Genomic DNA, 13,693 nt, shown 5'->3' with positions numbered 1-13,693 from the left:
AATTGAACAAAGAGAAAAGGTGATTTAATGGCGTTGGTTGTGTTTAACATAATCATTATTTCACAATCATTTGACCTGAATCACTGAACTCATATAGAATCCAATTTATGAGTTAGGTTTACTTTATTAATTACTTTATTAATTATAGCAGCACTGTCCTTGTACAGCATAATATTTTTAACTTTTACAATGTAAGGCAAATAATTTCTAAAAAGTTTCTCTTACATAAAAGGGAGACACACAGACATCAAGAATCAGCCTGTGAATCTCAACAATGGTGACATTTATAAAGCCTGTTGCAGTGCATTCTGGGTTCCACCAATCAAAACTCATTCATGGCTCCCATCATGCATTGCTGCATGAATAAATAATGAGCTTATGTTCAGAGGTGATCTGTTCGTCACCATTGCTGAGATTCATACGCAAAATCATGATGTGTTTGTGCCAAAAAACAAACAAACAAAAAAAACATACATATTTATTTATTTTTTATTATTGATTTTGATCATTTGGATTTCATTGAAAAGGCTAAAATATTATACTGCTGTAATTAATAAAGTTAATTTAACTCATAAACTGGACTCTATATGAGGTTCAGTGATTCAGGTCTAATGATTGTGAAATAATGATTATGTTAAATCACAACCAACACCATCAGATCACCTTTTCTCTTTGTTCATCTGGCTGTTATAACTCATGTACAGCAGCCGAACAAAACTTAAAGTTAATAATTTAAGGTCAAGAGCCCAACTAAAACACACACTGATCTCCACAATGGTGACTTTAATTATGGTTTTCTCCTTCAGTGATTCTGCTTGTTAACACCAGGTGTCTTCAATGTTGGCAATAAAAGATATTTTGTACATTTTACTCATTTTAAATGGTTAACTTTTAAGGAATTAATTTGATTAATTATTACTCAATTCTAATTTGTTAAATTTAATTAATAATATTGCTTGTAATCTGTTGCCTCATTTTTATTAATTAGATATTAATAAAATCAATGTATTATTTTTTACAGTGTATGCACGGATACCTGTGGAGAAAAACCATTGGTTGAAGAACTTCACAAAGCAACCCAAACTTTGCTCATTATTGAGGAAACACTGGCCAACATCAACAGACTGCTTCTATGGGGCGCCGTTTGTAAAGCGGCTCACACTGAAAATAACAGCAACATTTTGTCACATTTAGCTTCAAACAATGTTTAAAAAACTGGTATGAATTTTTGACGGTCACTTTTTAGCACATTTACAACAATATTTGTCAACTTAGAGATATTTTAAATAGTTAAATCTAAATATAAAAAGTTACACCTAAATGTTAAATGTTAAATCTAAATGCTAAATCTAAATCTAAATGTTAAATGTTAAATCTAAATCTAAATGCTAAATCTAAATGTTAAATCTAAATCTAAATGCTAAATCTAAATGTTAAATCTAAATCTAAATGCTAAATCTAAATCTAAATGTTAAATCTGAATCTAAATGTTAAATCTAAATATTAAATCTAAATGTTAAATCTAAATATTAAATCTAAATCTAAAAGTTAAATCTAAATCTAAATGTTAAATCTAAAACTAAATTTAAATGTTAAATCTAAATCTAAATGTTAAATCTAAATCTAAATGTTAAATCTAAATCTAAATCTAAATATTAAATCTAAATGTTAAATCTAAATCTAAATCTAAATCTAAATGTTAAATCTAAATCTAAATATTAAATCTAAATCTAAATGTTAAATCTAAATCTAAATGTTAAATCTAAAACTAAATTTAAATGTTAAATGTTAAATCTAAATCTAAATGTTAAATCTAAATCTAAATCTAAATATTAAATCTAAATGTTAAATCTAAATCTAAATCTAAATGTTAAATCTAAATCTAAATCTAAATATTAAATCTAAATCTAAATGTTAAATCTAAATCTAAATGTTAAATCTAAAACTAAATTTAAATGTTAAATCTAAATCTAAATGTTAAATCTAAATCCGGTTACCGACATTTTGAATTTGCGTATTAGTTAAATATTTAGTTTCACCCGAAACATTTAGATTCAACATTTAGATTTAGATTTAACATTTAGATTTAGATTTAATATTTAGATTTAACATTAAGATTTAGATTTAGATTTAGATTTAACATTTAGATTTAGATTTAACATTTAGATTTAACATTTAGATTTAGATTTAACATTTAACATTTAACATTTAGCATTTAGGTGTAACATTTAGTATTTAGATTTAACTATTTAAAATATCCCTAAGTTGACAAATATTGTTGTAAATGTGCTAAAAAGTGACCGTCAAAAATTCATACCAGTTTTTTAAACATTGTTTGAAGCTAAATGTGACAAAATGTTGCTGTTATTTTCAGAGTGAGCCGCTTTACAAACGGCGCCCCATATTCTTCAAGTGTGAATCAACATTAAAGTAACATTGTTTTAGTTTTTTTAAAAAGGACAACAGTTGCTTTATTTTTGAATATGAGCAAAATGAACAGTGTGTAGTGTGAGCTACAAATCAATTTCAGAAATCGGTGTTTTCTGAGCACGTGTCACAGGTCGGGATGGGCCGAACCAGACTACACCCACCCCTAGACCAAGAACACTTTGAGGAGCGTGCCAGAGACGAGACCAGAGACAGAGGATAAAAGTAACAATTTTATTGAGAGTAAAATAATTTATAATCCTAATCTAAAAGTCTTCTCTCCCTCGTCCAGGGAGGATCCCAGGCGGGGCAAGCAGACACACCCTTCCCCACGGGCGGCGATTCCCAGTGAGGAGTACTGGACAGGTAAGTATTGGACAGGTGAGTTCCTCACAGGTGGGTAGATGATCCAAGTTTCCTTTCCTCTTGCACGTGAGGGGAACAGTTCCCAGCAGTCGATAATGGGCAGGTAAGTATCTTACGGTAAGTAGGTTGTCAACGTTCCTTCTCCCAGGCTGGTATCAGGTGCACGGTGGGAGGTAATGGACGGGTGAGTTCTCCGATGAGCGGATGGTCAAAGCTTCCTCTCCTCTTTCGCGTAGGGGACAGTTCACAGCAGTCGATGATGGGCAGGTAAGTATCTTACGGTAGGTAGATTGACCGAGCTCCTTCTTCCACGCTGGTATCAGGTTCACAATGGGAGGAGGTGAAACAGGTGTATTTTCCGATGAGCGGATGGTCAAAGCTTCCTCTCCTCTTTCACGTGGGGAACAGTTCACAGCAGTCAATAATGTGTAGGTAGGTATCTTACGGTAAGTAGGTCGACCGAGCTCCTTCTTCCACGCTGGTATCAGGTTCACAATAGGAGGAGGTGAAACAGGTGAGTTCTCCGATGAACGGATGGTCAAAGCTTCCTCTCCTCTTTCACGTGGGGAACAGTTCACAGCAGTCAATAATGTGCAGGTAGGTATCTTACGGTAAGTAGGTTGACCGAGCTCCTTCTTCCAAGCTGGTATCAGGGTCCCAATGGGAGGTGGTGAACAGGTGAGTTCTCCGATGAGCGGATGGTCAAAGCTTCCTCTCCTCTTTCACGTGGGGAACAGTTCACAGCCGTCAATAATGTGCAGGTAGGTATCTTACGGTAAGTAGGTTGACCGAACTCCTTCTACACCAAGGGCAATTACAACGGTAAGAAGTGGACAGGCAGGACTGCAGCAGGTCCTCCGTAAACACCGTACGAGACTTCCCCTAGGGCAGAAGGGGGCAAGCTCAGGAGCGGTGTACAACTCTCACGGGTGTCTTGGGCGGGTGAGTACTTCGCACCCTACAGATGGACTTCAGGGCTGTAGCGGACTCACGGTCACAGGTAGAACGGCTCACGTGTGTCGTAGGAAAGACGGGGACTTCACACCGTACCGGTGGCTTCAGGGCTGTAGCGAACTCACGGTCACAGACTAAGCTGGGCTTTCTCTAGGGCAGACAGAATCATAACTTCACACAGCAGTTTAGTGTTTCTCACATGTGTCGTAAGGAAGACAAGAACTTCACGCCGTACAGGTGGGCTTCAAGGCTGTAGCGAACTCAGTCACAGACTGAGCTGGGCTTTCTCTAGAACAGACAGAATCATAACTTCACACAGCAATATAATGTTCTCACAGGTGTCGTGGGGAAGACAGGAACTTCACACCGTACAGGTGGGCTTCAAAGCTGTAGCGAACTCACAGTCCCAGACTGAGCTGGGCTTTCTCTAGAACAGACAGAATCATAACTTCACACAGCAATATAATGTTCTCACAGGTGTCGTGGGGAAGACAGGAACTTCACACCGTACAGGTGGGCTTCGAGGCTGTAGCGAACTCACAGTCACAGACTGAGCTGGGTTTTCTCTAGGGCAGACAGAATCATAACTTCACACAGCAATTTAATGTTCTCACATGTGTCGTGGGAAAAACAGAGACTTCACACCAACTGTCTTTTCAAACCCTTTCCCCAGTTGGGCATACTCGATCTCTCCAGGCTCTGATGATGTACAATATACCAGCCTGACTCTTGGGCGAGTGCACAGCAGTTAAAAGCAATCTTCCACACACCCACAGCAATTACACTCCAATAGGAACGTCAATTCGAACACCACAAGTCCACTCGTTAAAGTGTAATTAAGTGCACTCACCCTGGGTCTCGATCTAAAGAGCGAAGGATCGGCGGTGTGAGAAAGGAAGTTCTAAACACTTCTTCATAGGCATGAACTGGATTCGCTTCACCATCCGAACGGAAGGAGGAGATAAGAACGGCAGAGAATCAGTTTACTTCACTCAGTGTTATTCATACAGCGCACTCCAAGCACTTCAACCCACATCTATCTCAGTATCAAGCGTGCAATAGGAGATTCAATAATCAATTACTTATCTTCACTCTCCCATCCAGACGATGTGCTTTCCTCTTTCCCTCTCTCTTTCCGCCTTCAATTCCTCATACACACGATATTCTTTTTTCCTCGCAACAAGCCCTCCACGACACACTTCAGAGAACACTTCCCAACAGGAACAAGTCACATCCAAGCGGGGAAAGAACACCACAAACAGGGGAAGAACAAACCCTCACTTTCTCTTCCTCTGACTTTTTATACTCTCATGAGCTAGTGTGGCCCCATTCAAACGCTCAGCGCAAATTACCCACACCTGCCGTCAATCCGCCACTCGGTTACCATAGCGACAGGCACTCACCCAGCTTTGGGACGGTGTTTCACTTCCCAGATCTCAACAGGGGCATTTCTCTAGCGGGGATAGTCCCGGGCTTATTTGTCACCCCGTGACACACGTACCAGGGAGGCAGGACTTAAAAGAGATGAAGTCTTTCTCTATGTGCACAGCGGAGTCTGACTGTATATACACACCTCCTGCATGATCTGGACAGAGAAACGGTTAATGATATGGATAATAATATTACTGTAAATCCAGGAAAAATATGAATATAGAGTAAAAAGAGAAACAGAAATATGATAATGTCGTACTTCCTCTGCAGGCTTGAATCAGAATAACCTTTGGTTTATCATTCAGAGCAGGACATTTCTCTGAGCTCAGACTGGAGTAGATGTCGTCAACAATGAAGAAATCATTGGGGTTTTTACTCTCATGATAGTTGACACCTAAAATGGCATCTTTATTTAGGAATCTGTCCTCATATTTGACACCTGTGTCTTCATTATTTTGGATTATGTTCCCATGAGACATCAGAACCACAAAGGTGCTGTCCGAGTCTTTATGTTCAGATCGTGCAGCGAAGTCCTTGACTTTAGCAGATATTGCCTGTCAATAAAAACAATTTATTTATTTTTTACAGAAATGCAGAGTATATAATGCATTGTAAAATATTTGTTCACATTTCTATATCCACATCAGAAGTCCACTAGCTCTATACGCACTTGCCCAGTTAGATTTGTGTATTTCTCAACTCTGTAACCCAAAGCTGTCAGCAGCCACTCCATGTTCTCCTCGTCTCTCGCTGCTCCTCGCCTGTAAGGTAAGTACTCAAACTGTATGTTGGTGATCAGCAGAGCTAAACGTTTCCTCTGAGGCTTGTCCTTTGGTATATAAACCTGTGAGAAAACATCAGTATTAGCAGAATTATAACACTAATAGAGTCACCTGAACTGAAACTACATAAGGAGTGATTATAAATGCATTGGCTGAATAGATGATTCAACAATATAAAATTCATAATTATATAAAATAAATCATAAAAAGTGATTTAGATTTAGATTTAGAGGCCATAAATGAATGTTTTCCCATATTGTTGTTGATATCATGAGAGAAAAATAATATTAAATACAGCAATGGCCATAATAAATAAATAGAGTATGTTTAACAACGTAATTTTTCATAAAACCGGTATATCATAAGCTTGAAAATTCAATGTTACGGCACCAAATTAACGATGGCTATTAACTGATATTTGACATATCTCTGGTATTAAAACCAGATTAATGTGTCCAGCATCTGGAGGGCCACAGTCCATCAGCGTTCAGATCCTCTCAGAGACATTCAGTCTTTGTTAATTTCACTATCATGGACTTATAGTTTGAATTTCATCATTTCCTGTGTTCTTTGTTCATGTTTCTCTCTTTCATTTGTTGCTATGGTAACTCATTTAATCGTCGCACCTGCTAGTCGTTTTAGTTCATTTTCTGTAAAGTTCCTCATTTCTGTAGTTGTTGGTTATAATTTGTGTTTGGAGTTTGTACTAGAACACACTGTTACGTTACCTGCACTTAAACTCTGCAGGACGACGGCCCTACAAAAGATGGACTAGCAATCCCTGAATGCACTGTTTTCCCAAAAGTATTGAAACATATACTTGCATTATTTGTGTTTTCTCTGAGAGTTCTGTCCTTAAACTCTTGGCTGCTTTGAGTAATGTGTGGTCTACTCCAGTCGGACTGGATGGGCTGATCCTCCACAGACACTGAAGCATTTCTTCTCTCCTCCGACTCAGACCGCTGAACTGAAGTCAGGAAAACACACATCACAGTATATCAACAGCATTAAGAATATCTGTCTGCAGCTACAGCTGTTTATTGATGAAAGTCTACAGCATTAAGACTTTGAAGAGACACTTTCAAGGTCCTTGTTTTCCAGAGGTGGAGAGTCCAGGGGTCAGAAAGTAAAAGTCCTGCCATATATTTTTTCCACCCATGAACTCACACAGCAAACACTCCAGTGTTAAATGAACTCTCCTGTGAGTTTATTTGGCTCCAGACTCAAGAGTGTTAAAGTTAATGAGATAATTAAGTGATTGTTTGAGTGATGATTGAGCATTATTGAAAACACCTGATGTTAACAAGCAGAAATACTGAAGGAGAAAATCTCTTTTTTAAGTTGCCATTATGGTGATCAGTGTTTGTTTTAGTTGTGCTCTTGACCCTTAAACTAATAACTTTAGATTTTGTTTGGCTGTTGTATCTGGGTTATAACTCTCAGATGAACAAAGAGAAACGTTGATCAGGTGGTGTTGGTTATGTTTTCACATAATCATAATTTGATCTGAATCACAAAACTCATTTAGAGAGTTAAGTTTACCTTGTTGATTATAGGTGCCTGTGATTCTAATATTATGCCATGTTAATCATTTTCAATGTAATCAGAAAGATTTCTTGAAAGTTGTTCTGATAAAAAGACTTTGAAAAATGTTATTATTTGGACACACAGACACCAAGAATCAGCCTGTGATTCTCAACAATGGTGACAATAATAAAGCATGTTGCAGTGCATTCTGGGTGCCACCAATCAAAACTCATCCATGGCTCCCATCATGCATTGCGGTATGAATAAATTATGATCTGAATTGTCTTGTTTTCCTAATTGAATATTCTTTTTGTCACCATTGTTGAGATTCATACACTGAATCTTGATGTCTGTGTGTGCCTTAAAGAAAGATTTCTTTTTCTTTATCAGAACAACTTTTAAGAAATAATTTGAATTATATTGAAAATCTGGACCTTAATCTGTAGAATTACTGTGATGTTGTAATGACCAATATACATTTAAGTCAGAGATTAGGCTCTAATTGAGTTCAGTGATTCAGATCAAATTATGATTATGTTCAAATATAACCAACACCACCTGATCAACTTTTCTTTTTGTTCATCTGGCTGTAATAACTCAGATCAACAGCCAAACAAAACCTAAAGATAATCATTTGAAGGTCAACTGCCCAACTAAATCGAACACTAATCTCCATAACGGTGTCTAAAATTGTGATTTTTCTCCTTCAGTGATTCTGCTTGTTAACATCAGGTGTCTTCAATAATGGTCAATCATCACTCAATCAATCACTTAATTAGCTCATTAACTTTAACACTCTTGAGTCTGGAGCTAAATAAACTCCCAGGAGAGTTCATTTAACACTGGAGTTTTTGCTGTGTGAGTTTATGGGTGGAATAAACATATGGCAGGACTTTTACTTTCTGACCCCTGGAATCTCCACCTCTGCTGTTTTCAGGTCATAAACAGTTTTCAGTTTTTTTTTTTTTTTTTTTACTTTATGTAAATATCCCCATAGTATACATATCTTAATACTGCTATATTACTGCTTTTTATATATGACAATATTATGACACCAAATCACACCCTTATCTATTGCACAATATTCACATGGTTATTTTATTGTATTTATAATAAACAAACTTTTTATATAAAAAATTTACATAACTGTACAATTTCATGTATATTTCTCGTTCATTTTTTTTAAAAGTGATGACTACTACTCAATCTTAATAAATTGTTATTCTCTACCTTTCTGAAGTTTCGACTCAAGGGTCTTTGCTAGATGATTTTGTTTGATTTTGCGCAGCGCTTGTACTGTGATCTTCCCAGCCTCGTCACTGTACTTATCTACCATGCAATCCACAACACCTCTCCGATGAGCATTCTGAAGCTTTGCTTTAGGAATAGGGTCGATGCCTGGTACCAGACCTTTACACAGGTACCATTTAAAGTTTTCGAAGTCATCATCACCAAGATTGTCAAGTGCATCAATCATCATAACGTCCATTTTGTGTTACTAGGAGAAAAAAGCAAATAAATAAAAGTCTTGATTGGATACAAACAAAACGAAAATTAAAAGAACGTTTCCAGACTGTTCTCATTTATTTCCCCAAAAAACACCCAAATGGGAACTTTAGGGGAAAGTTCTGTGTTATTTGCAGTGTTCTGGTGCAGGGAAAGTGGGAGAGCATAAATGCAAGTAATATTTTTTAAATAATTTTTCATGCTTAAAATCAGTGTGTGTGTGACCACCAGAGTTGTATAGTCCAGGGGTCAGAAAGTAGAAGTCCTGCCATAGTTTATTCCACCCATGAACTCAGTCAGCTGATTTCACTAATTAGTTCTCTCTCCTGTCTGAATTAGCAAATCCAGGTGATTGGAACAAAATACTGAGGAGGACTTTTACTTTCTGAACCTGGACTTTACACCTCTGACTACATGTCAGCCAAGAGTAAAGAAATAAACCAGAACTGGACCTTATCTGAGCCACAAAATTTGTGTATATTAAATATGAAGTCATCTCAGCCTTAATAAGTTAACAAGCAGAATCACTGAAGGAAAGAAGAGAACAGAAAAAGAGACGAGCAGAAAAACAAGAACTACAACTGACTTCAGACACAGCCTCAGATGAAATCAACTGAAGAGAAAAGAAGACATTAAATCTGTGAAGATCTCAGCAGAGGAGGATTAAACAACTCCACAAACAGCATTACCAGCTTCACTTATTACTAACCAGACTGACTTTATTTCTGTCAGACGTCTACAGAAGTTTTATTGAGAATTAACAGAGGTTTAACTCTAATGTGTTTCATTTGAAGTCACCATAACAGTGATGAGTGCTTCCATTAGTTGGGCTCTTAACTCTGATTATATGTTTTGTCTTTTCTGGCAGTTTTGACAGTGTGTTTGTCAAACACATTTGCAGCAGCAAAAAAACCTAAAGTGAAATTATATCAGGTGATGATGGTTACCTGATGATGGTTTTATAATCATCATGAAATATCTTGCTCCACTGACGCTTTGCAAATCTAACAATTGTGTTCCATTATTTTTTTCATATTAAAAACCCTGTGTTACTGCAGAATGAGATTCAGAAATATATTATTTACACATCCATACTTTTTTCAAAACACAAACCCTGTATTACTGAAACATGAGATACAGCAGTACTACAGGTATTAGAGGTGGGCGGATCGATCCTAAAATATCGATACTTCGATACTGACGTGGTATCGAAAAGGATTGATCCTCACATAAAAATATCGATCCAAATGTGTGTTTTTTTTTCCAGTAATTTTTATTAATTTAGCACGCAATTCAGTGCGTAAAATAAGCTTCTAAGTGGAAAAATAAGCGAATGTTAGCGGATAATTGTGTAGGATAGAACTCTTTCTCCTAGTCATCTGGATACAAGATGAAATCAATCAATCACAGAGAGCGTTCGATGCTGGTGCTTCACTGAGCTCACAGGCACGTTTGGGAAACGAAGCCTTGCTTAGATGACAGAGAAACAATCGGGAGTTATTTTGCAATAAACAAAGCAAAAGTGTATATAACGGTTCAAAATGTTGAGGACAGTAAGATTTTTTTTAATGAAATTAACATTTTTATTCAACAAGGATCGATGCATTAAATTGATCAAAAGTGACAGTCAAGGGTTTTTCACTGTTAAAAAAAATCTACTTCATATAAATGCTGTTCTTTCAACTTGGTTCATCAAATAATTCTGCATCATGGTTTCCACAAAAAAATATGAAACTGTTTTCAACATTGATAATAAGAAATGTTTTCTGAGCTGTATATCAGCATATTAAAATGAATTATCATCATAACTGGAGTAATGATGCCGGAAATTACGCTTTGTTTGATCAATTGAATAAATTACAGTTTAGTATGACATAGAAAACAGATAGCCTATGTTAAATTGTAATATTACAGTTTTTACTGTATTTTTGATCAAACAAATGCAGAAGAGAATAAAAAATCTTACAGACCCCAAACTTTTGAACATTAGGCTAGTGTACAATAGTACTTTTACTATAATTAGGGTAGTTTTGTAAAAGTCTCTGACTAATAATTACAGGCGAGTTGAGAGCACAAATCACAAAATATTTAGTAGTCATGAAAACGTTTTCAGATTTAGCATATTAATGATGCATTCACCTCATAAATCATGACACACTGCTCTAGCACAGGAAAGTGCATACAAGTTCAAGTGCATGCTTTTAAAATGAAAAAGTATTGGTATCGGTATCGATATCGGCGATACTGGCCCTGTATTTACTTGGTATCGGATCTAAAATTTGGAGTATCGCCCACCTCTAACAGGTATCAGAATTATATAAACTTGAGCACCAAACATGATTCTACTATGACAAACATCAACAATCAGCGTATTAATCTCAACAATGGTGACAATCAAAAGTACCCTGCTGCAATGCATGCTGGGTACCAGCATAGTACAAAACTCCCAGCATGCATTGCAACATGAATAAATTAAGCAGCTGAATTGTCCTTTTATTTTGTTTAATTCTAAATATTTGCTTTTATTTTTTGCTGTTGTTTTTTTAGTGACATTTAGTAGCTTTTTTGTAATGTTCAGAATTGATCAGTTTATCTGAATATTTTTGATAGTCACCATTGTTGAGACACATACGCTGATTGTTGATAAGTGTGTGTGTCACATGATAGGTAAAAAAATGTTTCTCATGTTTGTTATAATATTTCAACTGATAGGTATAATTCTGCTTTATCTCATGCTGCAGTAACACAGGGTTTATGATATTAATTGAACAAAACAATTTTATTATACAAATTACTTCAGTGATCCAGGCATCATGATTACAAAGCCATCAACAGATTACCAACATCACCTGCCCTGATTAAATTTTGCTTTCATTGCTGCTGTAAATGTGTTTGACAAACACACTGTCACAGACAAACTAGACAAAAACATAATTGTTAACATAAAAGATAAGAGCCCAACTAATGGAAACGCTAATCACTGTTATGGTAACTTCAAATTGAACATCTCAATAAGGAGTTCTAACAGAAATAAAGTCAGTCTGGTTAGTAATAAGTGAAGCTGGTAATGCTGTTTGTGGAGTTGTTTAATCCTCCTCTGCTGAGATCTTCACAGATTTAATGTCTTCTTTTATCTTCAGTTGATTTCATCTGAGGCTGTGTCTGAAGTCAGTTGTAGTTCTTGTGTTTCTGCTCGTCTCTTTTTCTGTTCTCTCCAGAGGTGTAAAGTCCAGGTTCAGAAAGTAAAAGTCCTGCTCAGAATTTTGTTCCAATCACCTGGATTTGCTAATTAGCAGTTTTTCAGCCAGGAGATGGAAATCAGCTGACTGAGTTCATGGGTGGAATAAACATATGGCAGGACTTCTACTTTCTGACCCCTGGACTATACAACTCTGGTGATCACATCATCACTATGTCGTCAAAGTTGTCACAACACTGAAAAATCGAATTAGTTAGGCTTACTTTAAAAATCATGCAAACCGATTGCCTTAAACCAAGTAAGGTGAAATAGGAATAGTATGGTGTACTGACAAATGCTCAGTTAGTGTAGGCCTACTGTAGTTCACTTACACAAAAGTTCTAGTTGCTAAAAAAGAACTGAGTGTACTTGATAATTTACTTTAAATAAAATGTAATTGTTACCATTGTTGTGTTTTGCAGACTGAATGTTGAAGTCTGTGTGACTCGAGCATGATCAATTATACAAGATATTGTCACAAATATGGAAAGATTATATCAACACAATTTAAAGTTTCACAAGGTGTTTTTAAGTGTTACCAACACAATTATAAAACATTATTTTTTACATAAAATATAATTGTGTAATCATTCCAACTGCACTGAAAAAATCATTTTTGCTGCTTGTTCAAATTGCTTGATTAAAATGAGTTTAAGCAACACAATTGCTATACATTTTGTCCAAACTTAATTTGATTGTGTTCAATCTACTTAAATATAGGTAAAATTTAAGTTTATTTAATCCATTTGTGTTGGATTACATGAATGATTTGTGTTGCATTAACTGAAACTGGGCGGTGCTTGTTAGTTCCCAGCATGCTTTGCATATGGCTGAATTAAGAGAGAATAAATGTTGAAATTAAGTGTTATTTTATGTGTTTTTGAGAAAATTAGAAAAGGGGTAGACTTGATAATGAGTAATTGTGTTTAATGTTCAATTACATTCAAATTATTAGAACCATTTAAATTACAGAGGGTTACCATTGTGGAGAAGAGTGGAGCATTTGGTTAGGTTGTGGACTGATTCAGCAACACTAATAGTAAATGCTTTGGATGAAAGAGTGTGTAAACTTAGCATTTAAGATTGGTTCATTCACTGAAAAGATTTATAAATTTATATTATCTTTCACAAGTAAGTTTAAAATATTATGGCTGACCCACCCATAGATATCATATAATAAAGACTTGAATTATTTTGCACTGAAACCTAAAAGTTCACGTGTGTGTGTGTGTGTGAACTTTGATCAAAGCAAAACGATCCCCGTTCTTGCGCAGAAACAACGATATGTGGCACAAACTATTGCAACACACAGTATTTTGATTAGCCTATTAATGAGGACAAATGTGTCAAATATTGCGACAGAAGAACGCGAGTGACATAAATAGGATTTACAGAATTGTTGCAGACCTGCACTATACTTCTAATAAACTACAGGACCTTGTTCGTCAGAACATTCCCTCTC

At 36.0% G+C, this 13,693-nt stretch overlaps 1 protein-coding gene across 1 annotated transcript; it reads right to left on the bottom strand.

The window, feature by feature from the left end:
• Nucleotides 1–3,971: 3,971 nt before the first annotated feature.
• On the bottom strand, nucleotides 3,972–8,964 carry LOC311077918 (caspase b-like; the record flags this gene model as incomplete). The annotated part of the gene is made up of 7 exons (XM_084106564.1): nucleotides 3,972–4,035; nucleotides 4,150–4,174; nucleotides 5,249–5,332; nucleotides 5,438–5,732; nucleotides 5,849–6,022; nucleotides 6,785–6,927; nucleotides 8,718–8,964. 7 exons carry the CDS (start codon nucleotides 8,962–8,964, stop codon nucleotides 3,972–3,974), a joined length of 1,032 nt encoding a protein of 343 aa, XP_083962690.1.
• Between the last annotated feature and the right edge of the window lie 4,729 nt (nucleotides 8,965–13,693).

Source organism: Abramis brama, assembly GCF_963993115.1.
Source record: "Abramis brama genome assembly, chromosome: 2".
Classification (NCBI taxonomy): Eukaryota; Metazoa; Chordata; class Actinopteri; order Cypriniformes; family Leuciscidae; genus Abramis; species Abramis brama.
This window is presented reverse-complemented; position numbering and strand designations above follow the sequence as displayed.